The following is a 27,372-nucleotide window of genomic DNA, read 5'->3' on the forward strand; positions in this document are numbered from 1 at the left end:
TGCAGTTATACTCTTGACCGCTAGATGGCAGGAAAATACAAGTCAACAGAAGAAGAAGACGCCAGCAACAACATAACTGGTAGTGTTAGCTTCTAGGTAGCTAATAACATTTTCACGGCTGTTTTGGGACATATTAACAGGTAAGCTACACAACTACCAGCTAACGTGTAATCTTCTACCTCTCACTTGCTCTTTTTTTAAATTATCTTCAACTGTCGTCGAGTCGCATATCAGCTCATTTCCATCCGTCTGGGATGTTTAGCTCGCAGGCTAACATTAGCTCAAGCTATAAACAAGCTTCTTTCCTAATTTCGGGAAGGATGTGATGCTTAGTTTGTGCGTTTATGTGTAATATAAATGAAGGCTGGGCAATTGGCCTGAACGTAAAATCTCCCGAATAGTCGATTTTATTTCTCCCTTTTGCTGAAGGAAAAGCAAATAATGACATGAACAAAAGTGCCTTTCCCAGTAGGCACTTCTGTTCATATCATTATTTGCTTTTCCTTCAGCAAAAGGTGGAAATAAAATCGACTATTTGTTTTATTTCTTATTATATATGTTCCCCAACATTAACTTGCATCCCCTTCCACAGGCATAATCGAAATACATATCCCCCTACACCCTGAGAAAATGTGTTTTATCTTGGAAAATATCCCTGTTCTCATAATGTATGTAATGATATGATGTTAATAAATGTAATGTTAACCAATTTAATATAAAGTGAACTGTCAAACTGCATGGCTCGGCTCTCGTGTTTTTTTCTCATGTAGAATTGAGCTCCACTCATGACATAGGGCAAACAACGTAAAAAAATAAAATGTTACCTGTAATTTTTTGTGTGTTTGGGAGTTGGGAACTAACATTGTCCTTTCCAATACAGGTACGCTGGAATTTTCTGATACCCACTCGGACATGTCCTATGTCTTCATCAACGATTCGTCGCAGACTAACGTGCCTCTGCTGCAGTCCTGCATCGATGGAGACCTGCCCTTCGCCAAGAGGCTCCTGGAAACTGGCTGTGACCCCAACATCCGCGACAACCGGGGTCGCACCGGCCTGCACTTAGCTGCAGCGCGAGGCAATGTAGAAATCTGTCGCCTGCTACACAAGTTCGGCGCCGATTTATTGGCGACGGACTACCAGGGGAACACGGCGCTGCATCTGTGTGGGCATGTGGATACCATCCAGTTCCTAGTATCCAATGGGCTGAAGATTGATATCTGGTAAGCGATGCAATGTGTTTCTGGACAAATCACATTTACAGTGCTACCTTTACTTGTGAGTGCCCAGTAATACACGGCTGATATTGCCTTTTTTTTTTTTTAATAATCTGAATCGGCCTAAATTTTGTTGATAACATGCTGATACATTCTTACTTTCTTTTCAAACAGTACATTCTCTTCAGTCATGTCCTTTCCTGTATTTAAATGCAAACGTGCTGTACTTAAAAGTTAAACACTGTATTACTGAACTGTATAGCTCGTTCTTATTTGGCGTACCAACAGAGGGAGCCTCTGTCAGATTAATAATAGTTGCAGATTTTTCATAGTAACTAGTTTTTAATTTCGTTTTGACTTGTGTTTTTGAAATTTAATTAGTTTTAATTAGTTTTTAGAGCAGATTTGTTAATTTTTTCTCTCTCAAAAATGCTTTGTTTTAGTTCCGTTTTTAATAGTTTGAATATTAGTTTTTTTTAATGCAGTAAATGGAGTATTTGATGAGTGTATTTTTTTTTTAAAGTATTGTCTAATAAAGTAATAAAATATGTATATATATACAAAAATAAATACATAAACTCATTCACTATAATTTCAGTTAGTTTTATAAACTTAAGTTGGTTTTCACGTTTAAAAAAAAAAAACATTTATAAACATGTTTTTTTCAATTTTAGTAAAAAAAAAATATATATAATAAACTTGGCCTATGTACCATCAGTGGTACTCGTAACACACTTTGCGAATCACTATTTTAAATTAATCATCCGATTAATCGGTTATCTGAATATATCTATTGGCATCGGCTTCCGAGCCCTAGTATATTTTCGGGACTGGAACTGGTTACCAGCATTTCAATGCGGAAAGTTGAGGAAATTCAGTCTGAAAATTGACGCCGCTCGTTAATGCCGGTTCTTGTAGTAATCACAACGGCTCCACGCCGCTGGTGCTGGCCAAGAGACGCGGCGTCAACAAGGACGCAATCCGTCTGCTGGAGGGGCTGGAGGAGCAGGAGGTGAAAGGGTTCAACCGAGGAGCACACTCCAAACTGGAGACCATGCAGATGGCCGACAGCGAGAGGTAGGTGATAAGGCTGAACAATGAATCAAATTCATATCGACATCGCAGTGTAGTAAATTAGGGCTAAACAATTTTGTAAAATAATCCAAATGCAATTAAATATTGCAATTGCGATTTTCATATGCAATTATTTATTTATGTTATAATAATATTGAGGAAAAAGTGATGATCACCTCAAGCGGAAATCAAGTCCAAATTCTTTACAATAATATGTTCTAAACATGGCATTGTGGTTCGCATTGCGTATGTGGAATATGAATTAAAGCAGCAAAATCCAGCCGTTTTTCTCCATCTCGGGGGCGGCCATTTTGCCACTGGCTGTCGACTGAAGATGACGTCACAGTGCCGATCGCAGCTCACCTGTTTCCTGGGTTTGGTCATGTGACGTTCGCAGCTGAGCCCTTTCAATCGATAGCACCATGTCCATTTCAAGCCCATCGTCAACTTTTCTCTCCTCAGTAAGCGCCATTTTGGTACAATGTCCTAACTGATGTTCGAAATCCATCCGTTTTTGACAGCAACTTGACAATCCATAGAAAATTCCACGTTTTTTGGTGTGGTTTTTTTTTACGCAGTGTTTGCGTAGCAACAAGAGTTTACTGGTTATGGGAAATTGTGCTTGATTCCCAGCCCTATTAAATGATTCATTTATGAAATAATGTATTACATTAATTATTTAATGAGCAAAAGGGATTTGTCGGCTTTATACCCATACCCGTATGTCGGTGATATCTACGACATCGGCAAGGGAATGGATGAGCAACGCGTTTGCTTTTATTTTGAGGTGACGTCTTTGGTGCATACCTTTGACAAAAATGCGTTTATTTCATGACAATGAAACTTTGGTTGAACTTTTAATCATGAAATGTCAATTGAAGACAATTTTTGACCTACTTTAACAATCTAGATTTTTTTATCTCCCGAGTTGTGACAGTATACTGTAACGAGTTCAACACAAAACAGATAAATGGCCACGAAATACCGCGCGGCGTAACATAAGCGCTCACGCGAGCTGTGCTTCCCGCCCACAAGTGACCTCCTGTGTGCGTCCAGTGCCATGGAGAGCCACTCGCTGCTCAACCCCAACCTGCAAAGCAGCGAGGGCGTGCTGTCCAGCTTCCGCACCACCTGGCAGGAGTTTGTGGAGGACTTGGGCTTCTGGAGGGTTCTGCTGCTGCTGGTGGTCATCGCCCTGCTCTCCTTGGGCATCGCCTACTACGTCAGCGGCGTGCTGCCCTTCTCCACCAGCCAGCTGGAGCTTGTGCACTGAATGAGGGCAGAGGGAATTACCCGTAGTTTTGCCCGCACCGCAGTAAGGTTCTCTTGAGTACATTTGTAATGCGAGTGATTGACGTCCATCCCTGCCGTAAAAAAACATAAAGAAGTAACATTTTTCGCCAAATTGTATATGACGCGTTATGTCAATGAACTTGCGTAGTGCTCGCTGAATTTACCTCTCATTATTTTTAGGTCGTCATCTGCGAAAGTCGAAAAAAGTAACACACTTATTCTACTGACACTACAAAGGTACCAAACATAACAAATGGGTCTCTCAGTCGAGATGTACTTCCTTGACACCAATTGCTTCTTTCCTATTAGCCAGGGCTTTGGTGCCATTTGGTGACGTTCCACAAAGAAACCTGAATGGGTAATTTTGTGAATAGCGAACTACGAATAGACGGGGGGCTTATTGTATTAAGGACACATTTGTACCTGCGTAACTTGGATACTGGTAAGGCATTACTGACCTCTGCGCTTGTAAGTAACACAAATAAAATGTCTTTCTTTCTCTTAGTCTTCATTCGCTAAATGTAACCGCAGCTGCTTTTCAGGAAAATATGCACTTGTTCCAAGTTGTACATTGCACGCGTTGCTTACCTTTGTTTCTTTTCTTTTCTGTTTTGTTTTGTAAACCTCACACCCTGTATTCATTCCTGAGAATGGCGTTCAAGCCAGCAGACGTTTATGGTTTTTGTGTGCCTCTGTGGATGAGAACACTGCTTTTGTGTTCATAGAGACATTCCCCTGACAAGCATGCAACTCGGTCTTCTGTCCCACATCCTGTCTCGGCATTTGTGTTTATTGTTTGTATTTTTTACTGTAATGTTTGAAAACCATGTCAATGTTAGGCACAGTGTAAACAATTGGCAAATATATGAATAAAACTGTATGATTCCAATCAATTCAAGTAATGATGATGATGCTCATTTACATTTTTCCTCCTGAAGAAGGAATGAAGAACTGAATGAGGTTGCAGTCAAGGCCTGGAAAACATTTCAAATGAAGCATGCAACAGTCTGAGAAAGTCAACGAGTCACAAGCCTGAAAGTGAAACCAAATAAATACAAGCACAGAATTGAGGTACTGAAAGAAATTAAATCAAAGCAAGAAAAAAAATGGTATGTGGTAAATATAGTTATATTTGTGCACAAGAGGTATAATCTTGACAGTTACAATGATACAGTGGTTAGATTTTACAATGTATGCGTAATATCGTTGCACAGTGAAAGTTTGAAAAATAAGTATGGGTAATAAAATAAAACCCGCAGCACCTAAATATTCAGCTTAATGTCACATGTATAACGAAGTATTTTATAAATAAATAAAATGTAGCAATTAAAGTTTGGTGCACTTTGTTGTAACTGAGTTTCACAGTGTTACTTTCGGTTATTTTTTGGTGGGGGCGGTGCATTTCCTTGGAAATCAAAACTTCGTAAGTTTGCACTAGACAAGCGCGGTTGGTTTTCAGTTTCAAGTTTCCTCAACACACGGAGAGAAAGGTAAAGGACTCGTCTCCATCATTTAACAAATTTTCTCAATTGTGATGGTTGTGTAACTGCAAAAATAATAATATGCATTTACAACGCAGACGGCTCATCATTAATGACTTGGGGCCTAGGAGTTGATAATTACTAGCTAGTTTGTCTTATCGTATTAACTTGTAATTATTAGTCTATGTCTATGGCACATCCCACCCTGGTTAAGTAAAGAAATTAGTGAAAATATTATTCATTTATTAGTCGTGGTTTGGCTAAGTTTTCTTTCGAATAAACATATTTAGAACCTAGCAAACTGCATTGTTGAGGGTGGCAGTGATTTTGGAATCGTTAAAGCTTCGGGCCGCCAAAAAAGCTAGCGTCGTAAAGACGTAACCTTAAAAAAACAAACAATGATTAGGTCCGCCATTTTTAATACTGTACAGTATATATTTTTGTTTTCATTTTTTTTTTATTGGCGAAAGGAGGCTTCTTTTCGTTACACGACAAGTGCAAAGCTAGTAAGCTGCTAGATGCAGAGTATCAAAAAGAGAAGTGGGTAAGCAGTAGAATGCGGAATGGTGCATTAAAGCAAAAACAGATCTGAAAGATTAAATGCAAATTAAGTGAACTTCAAAGTTATTATTGGCACATTTTCTGTTTCCTCCAGACATGGCCTACTGCCAGTTGCCCGGCCCGGCCATCATCCAGCAGCCCACCCAAGTGGTGACCCAAGTGGTGACCCAAACTTTGGGTTACTCCACTTGGACCACTGGCCTTTGTGATTGCTGCACCGACATGGCCACTTGTAAGGCTTCATTTAGCAATTCAGATCATTGTAACACTTCCAAAGTACCCTTTTTACAGGTAATAGGTAATGAACAAATAGATAATTTAGAATGATATATTGTAAGTACAGTTAAGATGTATTTAACTTTAACATTAGTACATGTGCATTATTTTTTTTAGAACTTTGTTTTGAAATATTTACTCTGGTAAAATTTGTTTTGAACTTTTATGTGCTATACATTTGAATGTAATCATTTTTCAATTACAGTCTTCTCCGTTATTTTTAATGTCGTCCATCTTGTCTCGTTCCCAGGTTGCTGTGGCCTTTGGTGCTTCCCTTGCATGCAGTGCCAGACTGCAAGCAAGCATGGCTGGTGTTGCGCCGCGCCAATGCTCGACTTCTGCTGCATCGTGTCGTGCATGCTTCGCTCTTCCATCAGGCAGCGCCACGGCATCCCGGTAAAAAGCTGGTCCATGGTCAAGGAGGGGCGTGCGGGGGCCATTGTCGGCGACAGAGTGGGCGAGATGAACCTAAACGGATTTATTTATTTAGTGATTTAGTGAGGATAAGCAGTTCAGAAAATGGATGGATGGTTTATTGAAGTGATTCTCAATAAATTATTCTTCTAGTAGTAGGCCTGCAGGAAAAAATCAGTGCATTTAATATTTAAATCCAATACAGTTGCTTTTTTTTTTTAAGAATTACCGGTACTTCTTTTGAAAACAAATTTTATGTGCAATAATGAACCATTTGTTGTGCCCGCAGGGTTCTTGCTGCGACGATTGCTGCAATTTGATGTGGTGTTTCCCGTGCACATGGTGCCAGATGAACCGCGAGGTGAAGATCAGGGCCGCCGAGGGCATGGTGTCTGCCTTTAACACCCAGATCATCAGGACAGTGTAGGGACTCTGTGACTACTTGCACCCGTCGATAGCGCACTATCCTTGTTGGATGTTTTCCGCATAGTGAGTTCTCCATATAGTATTGGGTGAAAGCAACATTTGAGTTTTCTGTAGTTGGGTGTGTTGAGATTTCTATCCTTTATATTTATATATATATATATATATATTATATATATATATATATATATATATATATATATAATATATATATATATATATATATATATAATATATATATATTTATATATATATTATATATATATTATATATTATATATATATATATATATATATATTATATATATATATATATATATATATATATATATATAGGATAGAAAACTCAACACACCCAACTCATGTTGCATCTTGTTGTGATGTCAAAAGTCATTTTTTTTTTACATTTCAAGGCTTTCTTTCAGTGTGACGATGACAAATATGTTCATGTTTGATGACGTTAAAGCATATTAAAAAGTCTTTTCAAAGTGCCAATACAGTAACTCTTCCATACAGTGCTCCCCATAGCCTGGCAAGCCACACCCACTTTCTTAAAAGACAGAAAGCGTGTCTGGAAAGACTGCCAATGACCGCGACTCGGCAGGCTAGTGTTCCCTCGCTATATCATCTTTTATGTGGGTTTTCTTTTCACAGTTTACTATGATGTTCTTGCATGTATCACAGTTCCTGAATATATTCACATTAAAAAAAAAAATTTGAGATGTGAGTTGGATCTTGACCTCAACAAGCCGCCATGTCCTTGATAACAGAAAGTGAGGGGAAGATATCCCACCCTGGGAGTGAGGTTCATAGAAAAGTGTTTCACAGACTTTACTCTTTTTTTCTTTTCTTTTTTACATTTAACCCTCTAGGCAGTATGCTAGACATGTGTTTCTAACTTGCTTCCTTACACCTGAAATGTTAGTTTGTTTGCTTTTTCCTACCAGATTACATCATTTTATGGGCACGTGGGCATTTTCAGATGACCTTGGTTTTCTAAAAGAGGTGTTTCATGGCAGACTGTACTCCATTGGCGCAAAAATAATGATGTATTTTTATTTATAGAAGTGGTGATAGTAATACCCTCTGCTGATAGTGGGGCAGAATGACATTTTAATTCAAAATAGCACTGTCTGGGTTGTTCATACATAAAAGAAAAACGGGAATAATAATAATTAAAAACAAGTGTTACTTATGGAAACCTATTTCTACAATAAATAAAAAAAAATAGGAAAAGCCAAGTTCACATTATTTTAACACGTTTCCATTCCTGTGGAGCGCAACATCTACACACTGCCCAAGCATTTTTGGTGGCTGACCTAAAATCTCATAATTATACGAGATTTTGTTCGTTTTCCAACAGTGAAAAAAAGCAGGAAGAGGGGAAAAAAAGCAATTCGTGTTTGCGGCAGAAGCATTCTCACTATTATATATATATACTGTATGTATATATTTTTTTATTTTGGAGTGTCTTGCGCACGCGCAGTCCAAGCATATGCTGTTGTACTAACAGCTCTCCTGTAGAGGGCGGCTTTGGTCTCAAAGCGGCGCTTGAGTTCGCACGCCACTGCGCATGCGCGTGTGGTCTGCCTCCAACAACAAGGAGCAGAGCCAGCCAACATGGCCGACCTGGGGAAGAAGTACTGCGTGAACTGCCTGGCAGACGTAACCAATCTCCGGCTTCGCTGCACCGACTGTCCCGATATCGAGCTGTGTCCCGAGTGCTTCTCAGCGGGCGCAGAAATCGGCAACCACCGGAGATGGCACGGCTACCAGCAAGTCGACGGCGGTCGCTTCTCCCTCTGGGGTCCCGAAGCGGAGGGAGGATGGACGAGCAGGGAAGAGCAGTCGCTCCTCGATGCCATCGAACAGTATGGCTTTGGAAACTGGGTACGAACTTTTTGCACTTCATTTTGCATTCCGCGTGCAGAGGGAGCAAACGTACTCATACACACCAAGTAAATACGCAGAAGTATATACTATAGCGACTTGAGTAAAGTAGTACTAATTAAACTCTTTGATAGTAAAAGTAAAAAAAAAAAAAGAAGCACTGACGCGCATAAACTACCCAGTGCTAAAGTTTTTTTTTTTTTTAAACGCTCAGTTATAGGCGAAACCGTTTTAACAATAGATATATTTTGGACAAAGTAAGGGAAAGAATGTACAGATGTAAACAGGTGGAAAAAGTAAACAAAAAATCTATTTGATGATTAAAGTGAATCTGGGCATTTTTGAAAATGTATCATATTCCATATAATGGACATTAGCAAAGATTTTATGGTAATTGTAAACTTTCAAACAACTTTTACATAAGTAAAGAAATTACAGTAAGCATTTGTCCTTCCATGGTGAAGTGTGAGTACTTTTACCACCTGTGTATTATTATTTTTTATTGTTTAGGAGGACATGGCAGCTCATGTTGGAGCCAGCCGCACTCCCCAGGAAGTCATGGACCACTACGTGACGATGTACATCCACGGTAACCTGGGAAAGGCCTGCATCCCTGACAGTATTCCCAATCGCGTGACGGACCACACGTGCCCCGGCGGGGGGGCCCTTTCGCCGAGCCTCACAGTCCCGCTCCCGCCTCTGGACATCAGCCTGGCCGAGCAGCAGCAGCTGGGCTACATGCCGTTGCGCGACGACTACGAGATTGAATACGACCAAGATGCCGAGAAACTCATCAGCGGCCTGTCGGTCAACTACGACGACGAGGACGTGGAGATCGAGATGAAGCGCGCCCACGTGGACATGTATGTGCGCAAACTACGCGAGCGGCAGCGGCGGAAGAACATCGCTCGGGACTACAGCCTGGTGCCCGTCTTCCTGGGCCGGGACAAGAAAGAGACGCGAGACAAGGACAAGTCGCCGGGAGTTGCGTGCGGCGCAGTCGGAGCGGGTGCCGGTACAATGGTGCCGGGTTCCACGACAACAGCGGGAACGTGCCCGCCGGTTCCCACCACGCCGAAAAGGAAGATCAACAAGGAGGAGAAGGAGCAACGGGTGCGCCTGCGGGGGCTCTGCCAGTTCATGGCCCACCGAGAAGTGGAGGAGCTCTTCGAGAACATGCACAAAGAGCGCGCGCTCAGGGCTAAAGTGAGAGAGCTGCAGCGGTGCCGCCGCAACGGCATCGCCCGCCTCGATGAGGCAGCCGAGTACGAGGCGGCGCGCCACAAACGGGAAAAGCGCAAGGAGAACAAAAGTGTGGTCGTCTCCAAGCGAGGCGGCGGAATCGGCTCTGGGACGGCGCCGGGCGGAGGAGGGGGCGGCGGCGCGCCTGGTGGGCTTGGAGCAAGTTGCGCCATCAAGGAGGAAGCCAAAGAGGGCGAGTTCGCTGCCATTGAGAACTTGACGGGGTTTGAGCTGCTGTCGGACCGCGAGAAAGTACTGTGCAACTCCCTCAACCTTAGCCCCGCGCGCTACCTGACCGTCAAAACCATCATCATTAAGGACCACCTGCAGAAGAGACAGGGTGTCCCCTCCAAGAGCCGGTTGCCCAGCTACCTGGACAAAGTCCTCAGGAAACGCATCGTCACCTTCCTCACTGAGAGCGGCTGGATATCCAGAGACGCTGTTTAGACCCAAGACCGGGTGAGACAATACTACTGACTGTGAATTGTGAATGTGTACAGTGAAACCCCTCGCTGGTGAAGAACTACAGTGACACCCCCCCATTTATGTTGAGGATCAAAAATCTAAAAACGTTTTAAAAAAATATTTACATCACTCACACAGCTTAATTTACTAACAGCATTTCCAGCTCTGGCCCTGTCAGAAATGAGTCAAAGGAAAAGTGACTTTGCAGGCTGCGCACGTAGGCGCTGTAATGTCATTTTCAGTCGACAGCAGGTGGCAGTACAGAACCAAATGGCCTTCTGCTTTAAAGGTCCCATCATATGAAAATGCACTTTAAGTGGGGTTTTCTATCAATAATATGCATCCCCCGGCCTGTCTACAATCCAACCAGGTAAGTCCACCCGTGACTTCTTTAGCTTTCTCCTCCTTTCTAAAATGTGTGCTTCAAACGGGCAGATTCAACTTCCGTGACTTAGTGATGTCAAAAAGACACGGAAGTGCACTCGACCCAGCACCGCCCCTGGTAAAGGTTTGTCACGCCCACTGAAATTCCAGAAGCTGGCCGCACCTTTCTTTTTCTCTCCCTGCTCGCAAATGCTCCGTGGAAAGGGGAAACATTGATCAGGAAAAAGTGGTTGCTTCCTTCGTCCCAAATCTTTGAGAAGACAGTGGATACATTTTATTTTTGAAGGACGTGTACCGACATTATTTCTCAAAGGACCGTTTTGTTAGTGAAAGCCTGTTCAGAGCTGGATTAGCAACACGTTTAAACATAATGGATCGGTCCCAACAGTGTGACACGACTGCAAACGGGAAAGATGCAAGTTTAAAATTTTTGATTGAGCCCTTCCTTCCTGTCCTTTCTAATAAGAGATGTGCACCTTCTACCATATTACTAGTGTATTTTTAGTGCCTAAAGTGGGAGCTACATTTGTCGCGTGGAGGTTTGTTTGGTTAAAAGAGGTCAGATATGATAGAGCAGACGGTGGTTGGATAATATGAAGCGGTTGCGTATTGTTTTGTCAAGATACAATCCGCGGTGGTTAATTAGCCGTGACTGGCAACTCGCCACCTAGTTGACACGACTTTGTGATGCTAACCGACCGCTAAGTGGTCTCGACGAGACGGCTTGCACGTTGCGACCGTGCACATTTGTGTTATTCATAACCGCATGTAAATGTCTACAAGCATTCACGGCAAATCTGAGTCATTCACGGCAAAATAACGTTCGCGGGAGATTTGCAGGTTACGGCAAAATAGCCATTGCCTAAACAATCGCAAAATAACACTACAACATAGTCTCTGTAGTAACGTTATGCTACTTTTTTTTTTGTGGTTAAACGTTATGCCACGTTTCCACATATTAAAATAGTTTTCAAATGTGTAAAAGTATAAGTCTATTTTTCTTTTCTTCTGCTCCCATGGCCAGTCGTTTCCATTCACAACATTAGCACATGACTGAAATCACTGCCCCTTTGAGAGAGAGAGAGAGATAGAGAGAGAGAGAGAGGGGGGGCGTGGCCTGGTGCAGCTATTTACATAAAAGTGACACACCCCTGAAACAGGCTGTTTTGAACAGAGCGTTTTTTGGCTGATTTATGGACAGCAAAAATATTAGATCCAAAGTAAATTTTGAAGAATGCATGTCACAGACATGTCTTTTACACATTTGAGAACTATTATAGTATGTTGAATAATATGAGACCTTTAAGTACAGTGAAACGATGTGTTCTGGACCCACCCGCAATAGGTGAAAATCTAAATTTGTATTACTTTAAACGCGTTGTCAGTCAACTCAATAGAAGCCACTTAAATGTATTAAAATATACTTTTCAAAGTATTACATTGCATATTTATTATTAATACCAAAATGTTCAACCAAACCATAAACTGTAATGTCCAGTATCTTAATGCTAACATGCAATGTGAGACCCCTTAGATGGGCTAATGTAATTAGCATGGATGTGACGGTAAGTTGTAAAGGATTTGCTGTTTTTACTAGGTCCCGACCAATATCGATGTGATTTAATTTTTTTTACGTTATGTTGATGCAGATATTTGGCTGAATAAAATTCCAATAACAGATTAATTTCCCAATTGATTAGACAAAAATATATAATTGATTACTTATTTTTCGGTACCTTAATGCATGAATTACAAGCAGATGTTTTGACTGTCTTATAGTATTTTACACAGGGAAAAAATGTCTAAAATAGGCCTTTTTTATTCTGGAGGGGTGAGTGTTAGAATCTTAGTCTTGTGTTGTAATGTGTTAATTTAAAAATTAAAAAAAAGCCCAACAAATTGGCAAAAAAATCTGCAGGCTTTTGACAATTTCAAATGAGCTAATATTGCCCGATTAAATTGCCCGAATTTTTTACACAATTTTGACCTTCTCTGCCTCTTATTACTCTTAATTAAGCTGCATTTCATCCAGTCAAGCTCAGTACTGCCTGGAATGTTGTGGCACATTGTGGTACTACACTAACGACACGCAATTCAAAATAAGGTCTTGCCTGTATAACAAAAAAAACCGATCGCTTAAAAATATGCGATACAGTGTGGGTTTACTGTATTTTCATATCAAGACTAAGGACAAAAGAGCCATATTTTGCTGTTTGTAAAGGACAGGGTGAATTGTCAGTATTTTGGGTCTGTCAATTAACGTCATTAACGATTTCGGACTGTGAAGTGAAACCTTTCTCAGCTTTTTTGCCCGCAAATTAGTCTGACCCTTTGTAAATGATGTATAAATTGGGGGGATGAATTACTCGTGACCTGTACAGTATTTTCCGTCATGCAATTATTTTTTTAATAGCTTTTGTAAGTAAAAAAAGAAGAATTTTGTATTGCACAGATGAAGCTGCGGGATTTGCTGTCCTGGAGTGGCAGTGCCGTATGTATATTGACATGTATTAAACATGGAAACTTCTAAATTTAAGGCTGTCAAACTTGTTTGATTGGAATGATTGAAATGAAAGATTGAGTGAATGCTATTTATCTATTACCGCCTTAACATTTTTAAAAATGTTTTTTAATAAGGTATATAAGCACTTTATCTATTATTGTACTTTAAGTTTGTTCTTTATGTAATAATTAAATAGAACGCAAAGAAGTTCACCCTTTGTGCATCGTGGTTTCATACTTCAATTTAATTCAATGTGTTGCTCCTATTGTGCCCACTTTGGCCACTGGGGGTCAGTGTAAAAGTCATACAAACGAGTCACGTTACTTTCAATGACTGGATAAGTTGCAATAGTTGTTTTTACAGAAGATAACGAATATATGCATATGTATGTGACTTGTGATGTCCAACTACATGTGCTCTTCATAGTCTCTTGTGTTACGGGTTACCAATGATAATCGTAAGTGCGTCTATAGGTTTTACCTTGTGTTAGCATTAACATGGGCATTTCTAAGGCAAAGTTGCTTGAAATACACACCTTGTAATTCTGTTTAATGTTCACTTATGTTTTTATTCAAATTTTTATGGCTGGTGACGCCTGCGTTCTCACTGGTCCTGCCAACTTAAGAAATTCAAGGGTCAAAGTTTGGTCAGTTTATTGTGATGTTCAGTCCAGTGATGGCGAATACGCCAAATGTCTTCGTGGTCCTCGTCTTTCTTAGGAGGCTTTAGCCACGCCCACCAACGCCGGCCTGAGGGTGCGCCCGTGAAGCTTGTAGCCCACTTTGGTTACCGCGGTGACAGTGCCAGGCTCCTTACCCTCGGCGGGGGCGTGGAACAGCGCCTCGTGCTCATACGGGTCAAACTTGTGGCCGTACGGGTTGAGCTTGACCAGGTTGTGCTTGGTGAACACCTTCTGGATCTGGACATCAGTCATCACCAGGCCATCATAGAGGTTCTTCAGGTGAGGGTTCTGGCTCGTTACTTCTTCCTTGGGCACGCTTTCCTTGGCCTTCTCTAAAATGTCAGCCACCTCTAGCAGGTCCTCGCAGAAGCCCTGGATACCTAGCGGTGGAATAATTGGTTAAATATTAATTATATCGCACAATATGTTGCACATAAGTTAAATACAGCATTTCAGTTGAGTTGTTTACCGTATAATTTAGCTTCCTGAATCATCCTCTGACTCCTTGTCCGCAGGTTCTCTGTGTCTGCCAAGGCTCGCTTGTATTTGTCCTGTGGAGGGGCAAAAGAGTCATGTAAGACTTGTCGGTGCGCTGGTTACACCAGACAGTGTCCGACTTACGGTCATCTCTTTTAGTTGCTCCTCCAGCTGCGTCTTCTCGGCCAGGACCTTCTCTGTCGTGCTTTGTTCGGGTTCGGTGGACGCCTCTGAGCCGTGTCCGTTCTTCTGCTGGGTGGCTGTGCATAACCATCGCGGGGATGCTCTGGGAAAAAGAAAGATAATTCATTGATGATGCAATGCACGGATACAGAAATAGTTAACAAATACAAGTGTTTTGTTGCTATTAATTTTGGAAAATACATTTTAAAAACAATATTAAAACAGTATTTATTACTGCAGGGCAACAAGTTGACGTAATTATGCGATAGCACTGACGTAATTTCCTGCGCGCCCGGCGAGTGTTCGATAACTATCCTTCGACTAACAGATGAACTATATAATCCACTTTTTTATTATTCCAGCATTAACCCCACCAATTAAGGTAATATACGCTTTATATAACAGCACGGTACCCCCAGTATGTGCAATTATGTCATCATACTATTTCGCGATGCTAACGTTTACACGCCATTCACGCACCGAACACATCGACATACTTTTGTCAAATCGAAATGTTGCTAACCTTAAAACGTTGCGCAAAGCTCCGAGTGAGTAGCTCCGTATGCACAAATTCGCCATTTTCCGACTTTAATTAGGCGAGCGAGAATCCTTCTTTGAACACACGCTTGACAGCAGACTAGAAACTGATGGCCGTCGTCATAAGGGCTAACCAATCAGGTGTCGAAAGAGGCGGAACGTATGTTGTCCGACCAATCGCATTTGGAAGAGGGGATGACAGCTCGATGTAGTTTGGTTGCGCTAGAGCAAATGTAAAACCCCACACACGTGATCAAGGACAATTGATTTAAAGGTTAATCATCCGCAGTTGAGTATTGGGTGCAAATTATGGAATAAAATAAACAATAATGATATTAAATTATGAATAATAGTCGTAGTCACACATAGTGCTTAAGTTTTAATTATAATGTGCCTTTTCACGTACAAACGTGGCGAAAGTACTTTCAAAACCACCCTGTACTTGAGTCAAGTTACTGATATTTGTGTTTTAAAAGAATTTAAATTGAAAAGAATACACCGGTAAAAGTTGAATGACTGATTAGATAAGTAAAAAAAAAATAGCATACTCATTGTAAAAATTATAATAATTAAAAAAAAATGTAAATAGCCAAAAGCAGAAGCAATTTAATTGTTTAAATAAATGTAAATTCTGTCCTTACTCCTAATCCCTTGAAAAAAAGTTTATTAAAATGGAGAATACAATTTATTTTGAAAAAAACTAAACGCTAACTTACAATGCAAAAAATAAATAAAATAAAATAGAAACCATAAACGAGCTAACGCATGGCATCAATAGTCACATTGTCATATTTCATATATCCTCTCAGAAAAAAAAAAACTAATATTGCCGTATACTGGGTACGGTAGCTGTGAATGTTTTCTTTGTTTATTTCTGTATGGCTGTGTTGTACTGCCCCGTGGTGGCCAAGTCACATTGAATTAATACTGATGCACAAACTGCTTAATGCTTGACATTCTATTTAATTATGCCATTAGTGTATTTAAAAAAATCATGAAGTAAAAGGGTGTTATTTCCCATACATACCATAATATTTCAGGCCAGAGGTCTAGGCAGCAACGCATCCCATAGTAACACAATATAGGCAGAATAATGACATACTCTTCCAATAGATGGTGCTGTTGTCTTGAATTCCTGCAACTCTATCACCTTTGTGTTGAACCAACTAAACAGGCCCAAATTTCACAATTGAGATATCATCATTGTGACACCTTCAAAATGTTTATAATTGCTTATAGATGCCTTCAGATGACTTACTTTTATATTAGCCAAGAGCTAGCTATGTCTAATAGAAGCTACTTCCCTCACTTCAACATAGTTCTTTGGCACCAACATGCAAAAAAGATGTCACCAAAGCACTAGTTTTTTGCATCTGATTGTTTTCTCTCATTCAGGCGCCGTTATCCTTCAAGCCTGGCGAAGGGCAGCATCTGTGTGCTGCGTGGCCTTGCTGCGGATCCCGTGGGCTATAGGTGAGTCATTAAACGCATCACTTGTAATTCCGGATGACACGGCGTGACAGCCGAGGCGGAGCTTTTCTGCGTGAGTAAGGGGACGGGAATGACTTCGAGGTGTGAGGAGTCGCCCACCTCATTATTGGCGTGGAACATCCCATTAATTCGTCTTCTGTGCGTGGAAGATTGTGTGTTTTAACTTTGTCTCCTGAATGTCCTTTGAAAGGAGCAGTAATATAGGATAGCAATCAAATGTGCAAAGTCTTAATCTGTGATCTGTTCCGGGTTACATTATTAATTTTGACCCATGTTAGTAATGCTGGCTGCACTATTCCATATCATTGAGTTTTGTGTTCTGCTGAATAATTTAAAAAGCAACATTTTGAGGTGAGGTGAAAAGAGAGACCAAAACATATCAAAGAATGACCGAAAAAGTGAGAAGGTGACGATGACTCCTCAAATATTAAATGTCTCTCACCGCCATCAAATATTAATGCCGCTGTTCTTCCTCCTTGCTGGGCAGCAAATAACAACCCGCTGTTACAAAATGAAATATCTCTGATGTGAAAATCTGTTATTGTGGCACTTCTGAAACTACAAATTGACTCAAAATTACCTTTTCGGTTATTTTTTTAGTTCAAATGCAAAAGTAAACGTTTCTTTTTTTCTGTGTGAATTGAAAAAAAATTAGCTATTTAATTGTTGATTACGGTTTAAAGCTACATTTAAATACGAAGCAACTAAGACAGTGGTTCTTAACCTGGATTCGATGGAGCCCCAGGGGTTCAGTGAGTCAGTCTAAGGGGTTCGGCGGATGTCAAACACATGGCCAACTCAAATAATTGGTGATGATATGCTCCGCTTGCCCATCACTGACTGCAGGTGGTCACTTTACATTTCTTGGCCTATCTGTGCTGCAGGGAATTTGGTTACGCTCATTAGTCGACTTGTGGTTCTTATGATGGTACGTCGTGTGATTTCTTTATTATCGTAGGCCCTTAAAAAAAAAGTTGTTGGACCTAATATGTGCAATCTGAATTCACATATATAACGGAACGTATAGTGTCTCACAGGGTTCAATTCTGGGGCCTCTGCTGTTTTCATTGTATCTGCTGCTCCTGGGTTTCATCTTGAGAAAACAGTGGTGGTTTTAAAGTGCTCTATAAATATAGTGTTGAGTTGAATGGTGAAAGTCAGCAACTCTAGCTTATTGAAAAGATTTGTTAAAAAACCCACAAAATAAAACAGACAACTCCATGAAAAATAATGCAAAAACACTCAAATGGTAAATATTATGCTCTGTGAGGAAAAAATAATAACATATGATGTGAGTATACTATACGTAATTCCATTTTTTTTTTTGCTGAATATTGAAGATGACGCGGCTGATTGTGTTGTGTCGTTCAGTCGTGGTTTGGGGGCTGCTCAGCAGCAGGTGGCGCCAGTGCGCCGTCTTGTGGTCCACTTTGGCCACGTTGTTCCCACCATCTCCACCCCCCCCCCCCGCCTCTCTCGCACACTCCCTCGCTCAGCTCGCAGTACACACCTATCCATCTTCCTTCAGTCTCCTGCTCCCTCTCCGGGCCAAAAGCATGGCCAAAGCAGCGCTCCCCGCCTCCGCGCGCCTCTGCGTTTTGCTCTTAACCGCCTCGACGGTGACCGCGATGACGGGACCCGCGCGCTGTGACCGCGGGCGCGTCGGGGACCACCGCGGGCCGGACCTGGGACGCGGAGGACGCGCGGAAGGTTCTCCGGCGGATGGAGGTGAGGACGCGACCGGTGCCGAGGGTTCGGAAGGCTCCCCTCGTCGCAGGAGAGCGCTGTCCCGGGAAAAACAAATGTCCCTGCAAAGCAGCTCGTTCGTGCTCAAAGGAGATGCGACGCACAACCAGGCGATGGTCCACTGGACAGGGGAGAACAGCAGCGTAAGTAGCCGAAGCGTCCACACCCTCTTTGTGCCACCCAGTCCCTCCCATCCACATGATGGGAGACAAGTTATTGTTCTCACCGTAGGTGGCCGTGACGCGCCTCTGCGTGTCTTCTTTACGCACGCAGGTGCGCCACCTGGTCGCATTGAGCACCTCATTTGGTTATTTGTTGTTGCTTGGCTTTCCTTTTTGGAAGCGACTCGTTGCGTTGTGACTAAAGCATTATGTTGCTGGTTTGTTGAAACGGAAGCTGTATTCATCGGTTGCACCTGGGCCAGAAGGTGTGAACAATCTGAGGCTTCCCAATTTGTGCCTGCATGTGTAGGTTTTGGTAGCTAAACTTTCAGAAAGAATTCAAGGATACAAGGGCCACTTTGACTTTAATTTATTTGACAAGTCATCAATTTTATTTATATAGCGCAGAAGTTATCTCAAGGCAGTTTGAGCAGATATTGAGCAAGACATTTACATTGTAAGACAACCAACGGAATCTCACAGTGGGGTTCAGTCCCCACATTAGCAAGCACTTGCCGGACGTAGGCGAGGCAAAGAGGAGAGAACAATAGGCACAACAACAGCAGTAAAAACAACCCATCAGTGTAAAGGAATGTGGAGCAATTCTGTATTTTTTTTTTGTATTTATTATAAAAAAGTTAAAACCAAAAGTCACAGATTTTTGTATAGCCATCAGCCCCGTATCCCACAAAAACAGGCCCGCAGCACAGTCCCATCTCCGCATTCAAAACCAGAACAAGAGCCATCTTTAGTAAGCTGACCTTGACATGGAGCAAACAGTAACTAAAGTACCTTTCTTTGTCATATATCAAATTCTCATGAAGAGAAATGTTGCTATTTTAGTGACGTGCAATTGGTGGAAAACAAAGTGAGAGATGAGAGCGAATATCTTCTTCTCTTCTACCTTGCTAGTCAGTGCAAATAGTTTTTAAATGGCTTCAACGGCCGAGAAGAGGCCCATTGCCTCCATTACGGCATTTGTTATTTACGGGCTTTCTAAACAAGAGTGGTCTTTGTGGTGGATGTTGCATGGTGGAGATGTCGCTGGCTCTCACAGCCTTTGTGTGGCTGGGACACTGCACACAGCTGCAGAAAAGTCATTTATGTGCACATTAATATAATTAACATCGTTGTAAACTTATGAGGACTCTTGTAAGGCTTTGAATTATTTGGGGTGCGATCTATCGTGACAGTGAACTCCTGGTTTCTGCTATTGAGGGCAGACTGTATTAGTGGTTAGCTTGCAGTCAACGTGAACAATGTCTCGGTAGGATACGTCTTGCTTTTGATGACAAAACTATCTAAGAGCTTGGTGACAAATTGTTGCGGGGCATGAATAACCTCAGCAAAAATTTTGTGGCGTCACATTTTCACTGTATTGCAATTACTGCTCTCATTTTGAAAATGCTCAGGTCACCGTGACTCTCGTTGAATAGCTAGGCTCCGTAGGTACATTGTTAAATGTATATAGAAAAGAAACAGTTGCATTTTTTTTTCAAAATAAAATCGAAATATAGTAGGTTACAGCAGTACTTATTTCTCAGAAAATGACTAGCCACTTCTGTGCTCTATGTGACGTAACATCAGAGGAAGGAGGGAAGGAACTGATTTTAGCCATGCTAGTTAGCTAGTAGCAAATTGCTAACTTTTGTAGCTGGTTGCAAACACTCTTTCCAAGACAGCGCTATCTTAAAAAAATCAAAATTTAGTAGGTTACAGCAGTACTTATTTCTCAGAAAATGACTAGCCACTTCTGTGCTCTGTGTGACGTAACATCAGAGCGGGAAGGAACTGATTTTAGCCATGCTAGTTAGCTAGTAGCAAATTGCTAACTTTTGTAGCTGGTTGCAAACACTCTTTCCAAGACAGCGCTATCTTAAAAAAATCAAAATATAGTAGGTTACAGCAGTACTTATTTCTCAGAAAATGACTAGCCACTTCTGTGCTCTGTGTGACGTAACATCAGAGCGGGAAGGAACTGATTTTAGCCATGCTAGTTAGCTAGTAGCAAATTGCTAACTTTTGTAGCTGGTTGCAAACACTCTTTCCAAGACAGCGCTATCTTAAAAAAATCAAAATATAGTAGGTTACAGCAGTACTTATTTCTCAGAAAATGACTAGCCACTTCTGTGCTCTGTGTGACGTAACATCAGAGCGGGAAGGAACTGATTTTAGCCATGCTAGTTAGCTAGTAGCAAATTGCTAACTTTTGTAGCTGGTTGCAAACACTCTTTCCAAGACAGCGCTATCTTAAAAAAATCAAAATATAGTAGGTTACAGCAGTACTTATTTCTCAGAAAATGACTAGCCACTTCTGTGCTCTGTGTGACGTAACATCAGAGCGGGAAGGAACTGATTTTAGCCATGCTAGTTAGCTAGTAGCAAATTGCTAACTTTTGTAGCTGGTTGCAAGCACTCTTTCCAAGACAGCGCTATCTTAAAAAAATCAAAATATAGTAGGTTACAGCAGTACTTATTTCTCAGAAAAATGACTAGCCACCTCTGTGCTCTATGTGACGTAACATCAGAGCGGGAAGGAACTGATTTTAGCCATGCTAGTTAGCTAGTAGCAAATATGCAGTTCTATGTCAACAACTGTAGACATGCTAACTTTCGTAGCTGGTTGCAAACACTCTTTCCAAGACAGCGCTATCCTAAAAAAAAAAATCAAAATATGATAGGCTTTAACAGTGAAAGTAATTCTTTCTCGGAAATCGAATACCTACTTCTCTGCTCTTTGTGAAGTAACGCCCTAAGTTAGCCAAACTAGTTAGCTAGTAGAGAGCTTTTATATCATATGATATAATACATTAAACTGTTAACTTGAATTTGAATTTGAAGAGTGACGGCTGGTTCTCTCATAAATGTGATGTGTTTTTATTCCAAATGCGTATTGTTTGACCTCAGTGGAGTTTCTAGTCATTGATACGATCTTGGAACCTCCTTTCTACTTCCTACATGCTTTTACTGTTTGAAGACTGTCAGTCCGCCAACTCTGTCCAGTGGTTTCTAAATGATGTCTAGTATTTAAGAGCAATACAATCCATCCAATAGCCCCATCCATCGACTTGATGAACTTCCTTTTCGCCATCTTCTCCTCTTAGCCAGCTGCAGGCATTTTATGATTATGCCGGACAAGGAGCTCAGTTTGATTCCTCCTCAATCAAAGGTTCATCCCAGCCCAATAACACAGAGAAATAGTGCCATTTAATTTCTCCAGGGCTGACATTTATGAGCAGAGCCCTTGATAGATGTCCGGGGCCTGAAGACGCTTTTGTTTTCCTTCGAATGTTGAGCGGCAGACGTCCCAGAGGAGCCAGGTGAAGTGAAGACCACCAAATCGCAGGTGGCGATTCACGTGAGGAGCACCGTGATATAATTCCAAGATGAATGGTAGCGTAATTGCCGCTTGTATCCTGCTGTGCGTCCTCTCTTGCTGCGATTGGACAATTGAATGAGCTTGTTTTCCCGCAGCTCAGCAGCTTCCAAAAGCAGTCAGCCCCCCCCCCCCCCCGTTTTAGAACCAGACCGCGCAGTTTCTGAACGAGCGCCGAAAAAGAAACGCAGACGTCGAATAAGGATAAAAGTTCACCGTTTACGTCGTCAGCTTTTTACGAATCCAATATTGATGAGGTCAAAGCAGTGAAGGTCTAATAATACACACGAGGGTTCCCGTTTTATTACTCCGCTGACTATCTGAGATATTTTTGTTGATACTTTTCATATTGAGCAGGTTCCTTGTAAATGTACCGGGGATCAATTTTAATATAATTACTCCCGGCTCAACAGTTTCCCCTGCGAGCAAGCCCAGGGCGTCAGCACGAAGAAATAAAGATTAAAAAGAGGAAATGTGCTGACTGCTTGCATAATAACGCCACTTTGACACACTGGAGCATGCAAAACCATGGCGGTTTAATAGGCTTCCTGTGTTTGTGCGACTGTGGACAGACCATTCTCTCTCCAGCCGTTGTAACCTCCCAGTACAAATATTATTAATTCATTCACTGCCATTGGCGGCTATCGGCGTCAAAAATTCATTTGAACTATTTCTATTAGTTTAACATTTTTTTCCGCTTTTGTTAACAAGAATATGAAAACCTAGAATTTTTTTTATTGTACGTTTAGAACAGATATAAAATTTGTGATTAATCGTGAGTTAACTATAAAAGTCATGCGATTAATTACGATTAAAATTGTAATCGCCTGATGCTCCAAATTTTTAATCTTTTCTTTTTAATTCATTCACTGCCATTGACGGCTATAAACGTAAAAAAAAAAAATCATTTTAACTGTTTCTATTAGCTTACATTTTTTTCCACTTTTGTTAACAAGAGTATGAAAACCTAGAATTTTTTTATTGTACATTTAGAACAGACATAAAATTTGTGATTAATTGTGAATTAACTAGTGAAATCATGCAATTAATTACGATTACAAATTCCAATCGCCTGACGCCCCTAATTTTTCTTAAATCTTTTCTTTTTTTTAAAAAAAGAAGAAGAAAATATTAATAAAAATGAGGGGCGTCAGGTGATTAAAATTAATTGTAATTAATCGCGTGACTTCACTTCGTTAACTCGCCATTAAAAACAACAACAAAAGATTATTAAAAATTAGGCGTCAATGACAGTGAATGAGTTAAAAACCCAAAATAAATTGAATTAAATGCCATTAAAACCCACCACAAGTTTTTGTTACTTGTTTTTAGAATACTGCATTGTCTGACACAAATGGTAATAGAAATGCGAAAACACGATAAAAAGAAAATCTACACAGAATTAAAACAAATAGCTAATTCATGCTAGGAGGCGCTATGTTCTATTTAACAAACAAAAAAAAGTACTGTAGTGTATATTAATATAAAATTATAATAAAAGGGAACATGAATAAGTCAACTATTTTTGAATCTGATTGGACAAAAACAAATCTTATGTCCACATAGCACATACTAAAAGCAGTGCAGCTATGATCTATAGATCTTGTCATTATTTGCATAACCACTAGCGTGTGCGTGCGTGTGCGTGCGTGTGTCTGTGTGTGTCTCCATGTCCCTGACTTAATGTGAAAGGCATTTGTTCACGCTTCACATGCAGAACAGACAGTTCATTTGGCCCCCAGTTGTTCTGTGGCGGGGAAATTGTTTGCACATGTGAGCAGAACTTTTCTCGTCATCTATCTCGTCGCCCCTTGTTCGAGACACTCCAGAAGCATCCACACTGTAAATCATCCGCCGTCCCAGCTTCGTTTTCCTCGTGTCCTCCTTCCATGTGAATTTAACCCGTTGCTGTCGCTTGTCATCCAAGCGCGGTCGTCCCGGGACCGCTAATCGCTCTTGGCTGTCTTACATAAATCATTTTTGTCACTGAGGGTTCGGATGACACTTTTTGCTGTGTTACTGTCTTCTGTCCGGAGGATGTACTGTAAGTGTTATTAATAACAGCAGTGAGATTCCTGGCCAAGTGGGCCTTGTGGGGACAGAAAATGGAACCGGGTCTCAGTTTAACATGAGACACAAAGTCATTATTGGGCCATTCGTCTATACTGACAAATGACTCCGAGTCATAATACTGTAAACGTATTTGTATGGTAGCCTACACTTGAAATCCAATCAGAACTAACCTGATTTTGTTAGAAAGATAGTACTATACAATTTTGTATTGTATAAAAAGCATGCTGTAATCACACAATAAAATAGAATGTTAAAATTAAACGCTGTGCACCATGATTTTGTGTACCAATGCCTGTAGACTTTGTGCTCAGTCTGGTATGTGTGCCTTGGCCATCGGGGGGCAGTGTAATGCAGACATTCATGATAAAGAAGAGTTTCACTACTAAGTGACTTAATAGGTTGCTGTTATATTAGTCTTTTTTTTTTAAAACGTATAGTCAGTTAGAAAAATAATAATTTTACTTTAATTTCTCGGAATTTTAAAGTCATGCTCGCTCATTTTTTTAAGATTCCTCCTGTCTGTTCCAATGAACATGAAGGGAAAAGGAACAGAAAGTTATCATGCATCTTATGAATGAATTTTTCCCAAATGTAAAAAAAAACATTTTTACAAAATATGCTCTAACGCCAGACAAAGGCTCGAAAAAGTTGTAAATTGGGGTACTTGGAAGTTACAGCAGCGCTGCGATTTGCTGCTATGATGGTTTAATTGATTACAAGGCATTCAGTGTGTTGCATGCAATGTCGTGAGACTTTCACACAGATAAAACTAGCGGAATGCCGCCATGTTTTAATTTCAATTTTAATTTTAAACCCATGAGGGTTTCTCAGCTCATATTCTCACCATTCAATCGGCCAAATTCAAACACAAAACTGTTTAATTTGAATAAAAATGTCAGCCCCCAGTGTGCATATACCAACAATGTATCAATTAAAGTTCTACCTGGCATGCCGAACACAAACTTAGCCCACTGCCTTTGTCCTATTTGATGGCCGATTGAAGCCATAAACAATAAAGTCACTTGTGCCAAGCATAAAGTCGCTTTGGATTCCCGTGTCTCTCCATGGATAAGATCATCATCCAATGCTTCCTCTAATGGCTTCTATGTTGGCAAATGACAGCGTTAGCTTAGTGGACACTGACTAAAAAGAGCTAAAAGTAGCGACATTATTATTATTTTTTTAAATAACCTTCGTGTCAATCCTTTCGTTTGTTGTGCAAAAACCCAACAGACGTTTCTTGCATGTCCTTCCAGTTTTGTCTTGGCAAAACAGAGGGCTTTTGTTTTTCTTTCCAACTTCCCCGTTGTGTCCTTCTTCAGACTCACTGTCATGGCTGAGAGTTCCCGCTCACGTTTCCCTGGAAACCCAGACTGGAATCCCGGTGCAGGTCTTCCAGTGGTTTGGTTGCTGTTTTTTTTTCAAGGCCAATTCATGTTGTTTCTAATGTGAATAATTAGAAATGATGTTAACACCCTTGGCTATTCTTAACCGATTCCACGTGAACTCCCGTCAGTTCCCCTCCCCTATAAATTGCCTGGACTCATGGTCCAGATGGGTTTCTCCACAATCCCACCTGAACTCCTAACACATTTCCAGATTGTGTCGTCTTCTCCTCCGCACTAAGCCGTTCTCACAACACACACGCCTCACCTGGACAAGAATATGGCTACTCTCTCTTTCCTGAGCCGAGCCAATTACTGTAACGACGACAGAAAGGCTTCCGCCCACAAGACGGGGACATGTATTCCGTGCATCAACTTGACGCAGGATGGACTTAGCAAGTGTTGACGGCGTCGATGCTTGCCTTTTGTTATTCAGAGGGAAAAGAAAAAGAAAGCGAGCGGTGCATTTCTGAGTCACGTCGATTAGCAATTAGTGCGGCGGCGGGGGTGACTGTGTGGGAGTCTGGAAAAGAGGAAGGAACACATAAAAATTAGCTCAGTTTGATACTAAACTCCACTCATATTCATGGCAAGCTGCATTGCATTTATTTCGAGCTAATATGTACTATTATGCTATTTGTCCTCCCTATTAAGCCCCCTGCCAAATTGGAATGATTAAAGTATAAAAAATGAGACTTCAAAATTATGAAAAATCAAGCTGCGGGCGTGACAACGAGGCACTCTAAAGCATCCACGCTGACTGTTAAATTAGACATTTGAAGAAAAAAAAAATCCATGCTCTTAATTATGTCTTTCTCCAAATGACATGCACACACTCGCAGCCAGCAACGAGGCGCTCTAACGAAAAACAGTTGAACGCGTACTACTGTACATTGTTCTCAGTCTTTACATGCTTACAGCCATTATCTTTACTGATTATTTGACGTTGTTAGTAATAAAGGAAGGCAGAAGTGGTTAGAATATGAAGGCGATCAGGCTTCCTGGAGAGATGCTGCTCTCTCTGTCTCTCGCCCACTCGCCTTCTTTGCGATTGAAAGGGGAGGCAGGCAGGTGGGGGTTGATAAACACTCGAATTGCCCACTCTATTAGGTACACCTGCACACAGTAGGTAATGTCTGGTCGGTGATGGATTTCACTTTCCTTTTCTTTGATCCTTCCTCGGGTCTCCTGACAACCTCACGACTCTAGCTGTATTCTGAAGTATTCGGTTTAGGTGAACGGTATGGGATTTTTAATAGGTTTTAGGTGAACTAATGAGTACACACGCACACATGCACACACGCACATGCACATACTCACACACATACAAAATAGAAATGAATTAAAAAAAAAAAAGAAGGAAAAAAAGAGAGAGAGCAATGATGATGACATGTCAAATCGGAACAATACTGAGCTCTCCCGGGGAAAAAAAAAAAAAGGTACACCTGCACGACCGGAGGTGACAGAAGTACTCACTCTGTCGTTTCAAGTGTTTTATTTTATTACCGTTCAGCTTATAATAAGAAGTATATTATTCTACTTGTGTAGGCAGGATGAATAGAGGATAAGCAGTCTAGAAAATGGATGGATAATTTCAAGACACGTTCAATTTTCCTGTTGTATTGGTAGTGAGATGTGCTTAAAGTAATATAATTCCTTCTTTTTTGTTTGTTTGTTTTGCTTTTTAAGACCAGTTTTGGCAGCGCAGCTTGGTATGTCTACCCACATCTGTCACAATGGCTACCCCCACCCAACCCCCAATCATGACCTCATTCACATTATCACCGCCTCTTAAGTCATCGGTAAGCAGCTCTGAGAGGAAAAGAGTGAGCCGGGTCAATTGTTGGCTCCTAATTGTGCCTCAAGCTGGTGTCGGTTGTGTAAATATTGTGGCTGATCACCTCGTACACCCGGCGCAGAGGATTATCTCCGGCTTTCAAGGTGCCTCAAATTTGAGCCTAATCTCTATTTCTATCTCGGGAACGCTTTCCCAGATTTCCCAGCGGCTTTATTTGATGCGAGGCTCTGTCACGCTGGGC

At 41.1% G+C, this 27,372-nt stretch overlaps 5 protein-coding genes across 11 annotated transcripts in view; 4 read left to right on the forward strand and 1 right to left on the reverse strand.

The window, feature by feature from the left end:
* The first annotated feature begins 41 nt into the window (after window positions 1–41).
* On the forward strand, window positions 42–4,477 carry LOC147159486 (ankyrin repeat domain-containing protein 46). Of its 2 annotated transcripts, none has more exons than XM_086060296.1 (4): window positions 42–140; window positions 881–1,223; window positions 2,136–2,294; window positions 3,327–4,477. In XM_086060296.1, the coding sequence occupies exons 2-4, from the start codon at window positions 913–915 to the stop codon at window positions 3,562–3,564; spliced, it is 708 nt and encodes a 235-aa protein (XP_085916422.1). In that variant the 5' UTR covers window positions 42–140; window positions 881–912; the 3' UTR covers window positions 3,565–4,477. The 2 variants fall into 2 exon arrangements, with proteins under 2 accessions (XP_085916422.1, XP_085916423.1); XM_086060297.1 differs by having other exon boundaries at window positions 3,348–4,477.
* Window positions 4,478–4,918: 441 nt separating this feature from the next.
* Window positions 4,919–6,895, forward strand: ponzr1 (plac8 onzin related protein 1). The gene is made up of 4 exons (XM_086060299.1): window positions 4,919–5,074; window positions 5,721–5,858; window positions 6,153–6,298; window positions 6,606–6,895. The coding sequence occupies exons 2-4, from the start codon at window positions 5,723–5,725 to the stop codon at window positions 6,741–6,743; spliced, it is 420 nt and encodes a 139-aa protein (XP_085916425.1). The 5' UTR covers window positions 4,919–5,074; window positions 5,721–5,722; the 3' UTR covers window positions 6,744–6,895.
* Window positions 6,896–8,330: 1,435 nt separating this feature from the next.
* tada2b (transcriptional adaptor 2B) lies at window positions 8,331–13,340 on the forward strand. The gene is made up of 2 exons (XM_086058067.1): window positions 8,331–8,628; window positions 9,139–13,340. The coding sequence occupies exons 1-2, from the start codon at window positions 8,359–8,361 to the stop codon at window positions 10,315–10,317; spliced, it is 1,449 nt and encodes a 482-aa protein (XP_085914193.1). The 5' UTR covers window positions 8,331–8,358; the 3' UTR covers window positions 10,318–13,340.
* A 105-nt stretch (window positions 13,341–13,445) lies between these two features.
* On the reverse strand, window positions 13,446–15,231 carry grpel1 (GrpE-like 1, mitochondrial). The gene is made up of 4 exons (XM_086058932.1): window positions 15,088–15,231; window positions 14,526–14,667; window positions 14,374–14,455; window positions 13,446–14,284 (listed from the first exon to the last, which is right to left on the reverse strand). The coding sequence occupies exons 1-4, from the start codon at window positions 15,141–15,143 to the stop codon at window positions 13,938–13,940; spliced, it is 627 nt and encodes a 208-aa protein (XP_085915058.1). The 5' UTR covers window positions 15,144–15,231; the 3' UTR covers window positions 13,446–13,937.
* sorcs2 (sortilin-related VPS10 domain containing receptor 2) overlaps window positions 14,882–27,372 on the forward strand; it is a 76,362-nt gene continuing 63,871 nt past the window's right edge. For 5 of the 6 annotated variants that reach the window (XM_086058922.1, XM_086058923.1, XM_086058924.1 and 2 more), the window contains exon 1: window positions 18,094–18,481. In XM_086058922.1, the coding sequence (XP_085915048.1) occupies window positions 18,149–18,481 (333 nt within the window). In that variant the 5' untranslated portion in view covers window positions 18,094–18,148. Of the gene's footprint in view, window positions 14,947–16,496; window positions 16,575–18,093; window positions 18,482–27,372 lie in introns of those variants that run through there. The other variant, XM_086058928.1, reaches the window with a different exon arrangement.

This window comes from Leptonotus elevatus, chromosome 17, assembly GCF_054856555.1.
Source record: "Leptonotus elevatus isolate MCC_2025b chromosome 17, RoL_Lele_1.0, whole genome shotgun sequence".
NCBI lineage: Eukaryota > Metazoa > Chordata > Actinopteri > Syngnathiformes > Syngnathidae > Leptonotus > Leptonotus elevatus.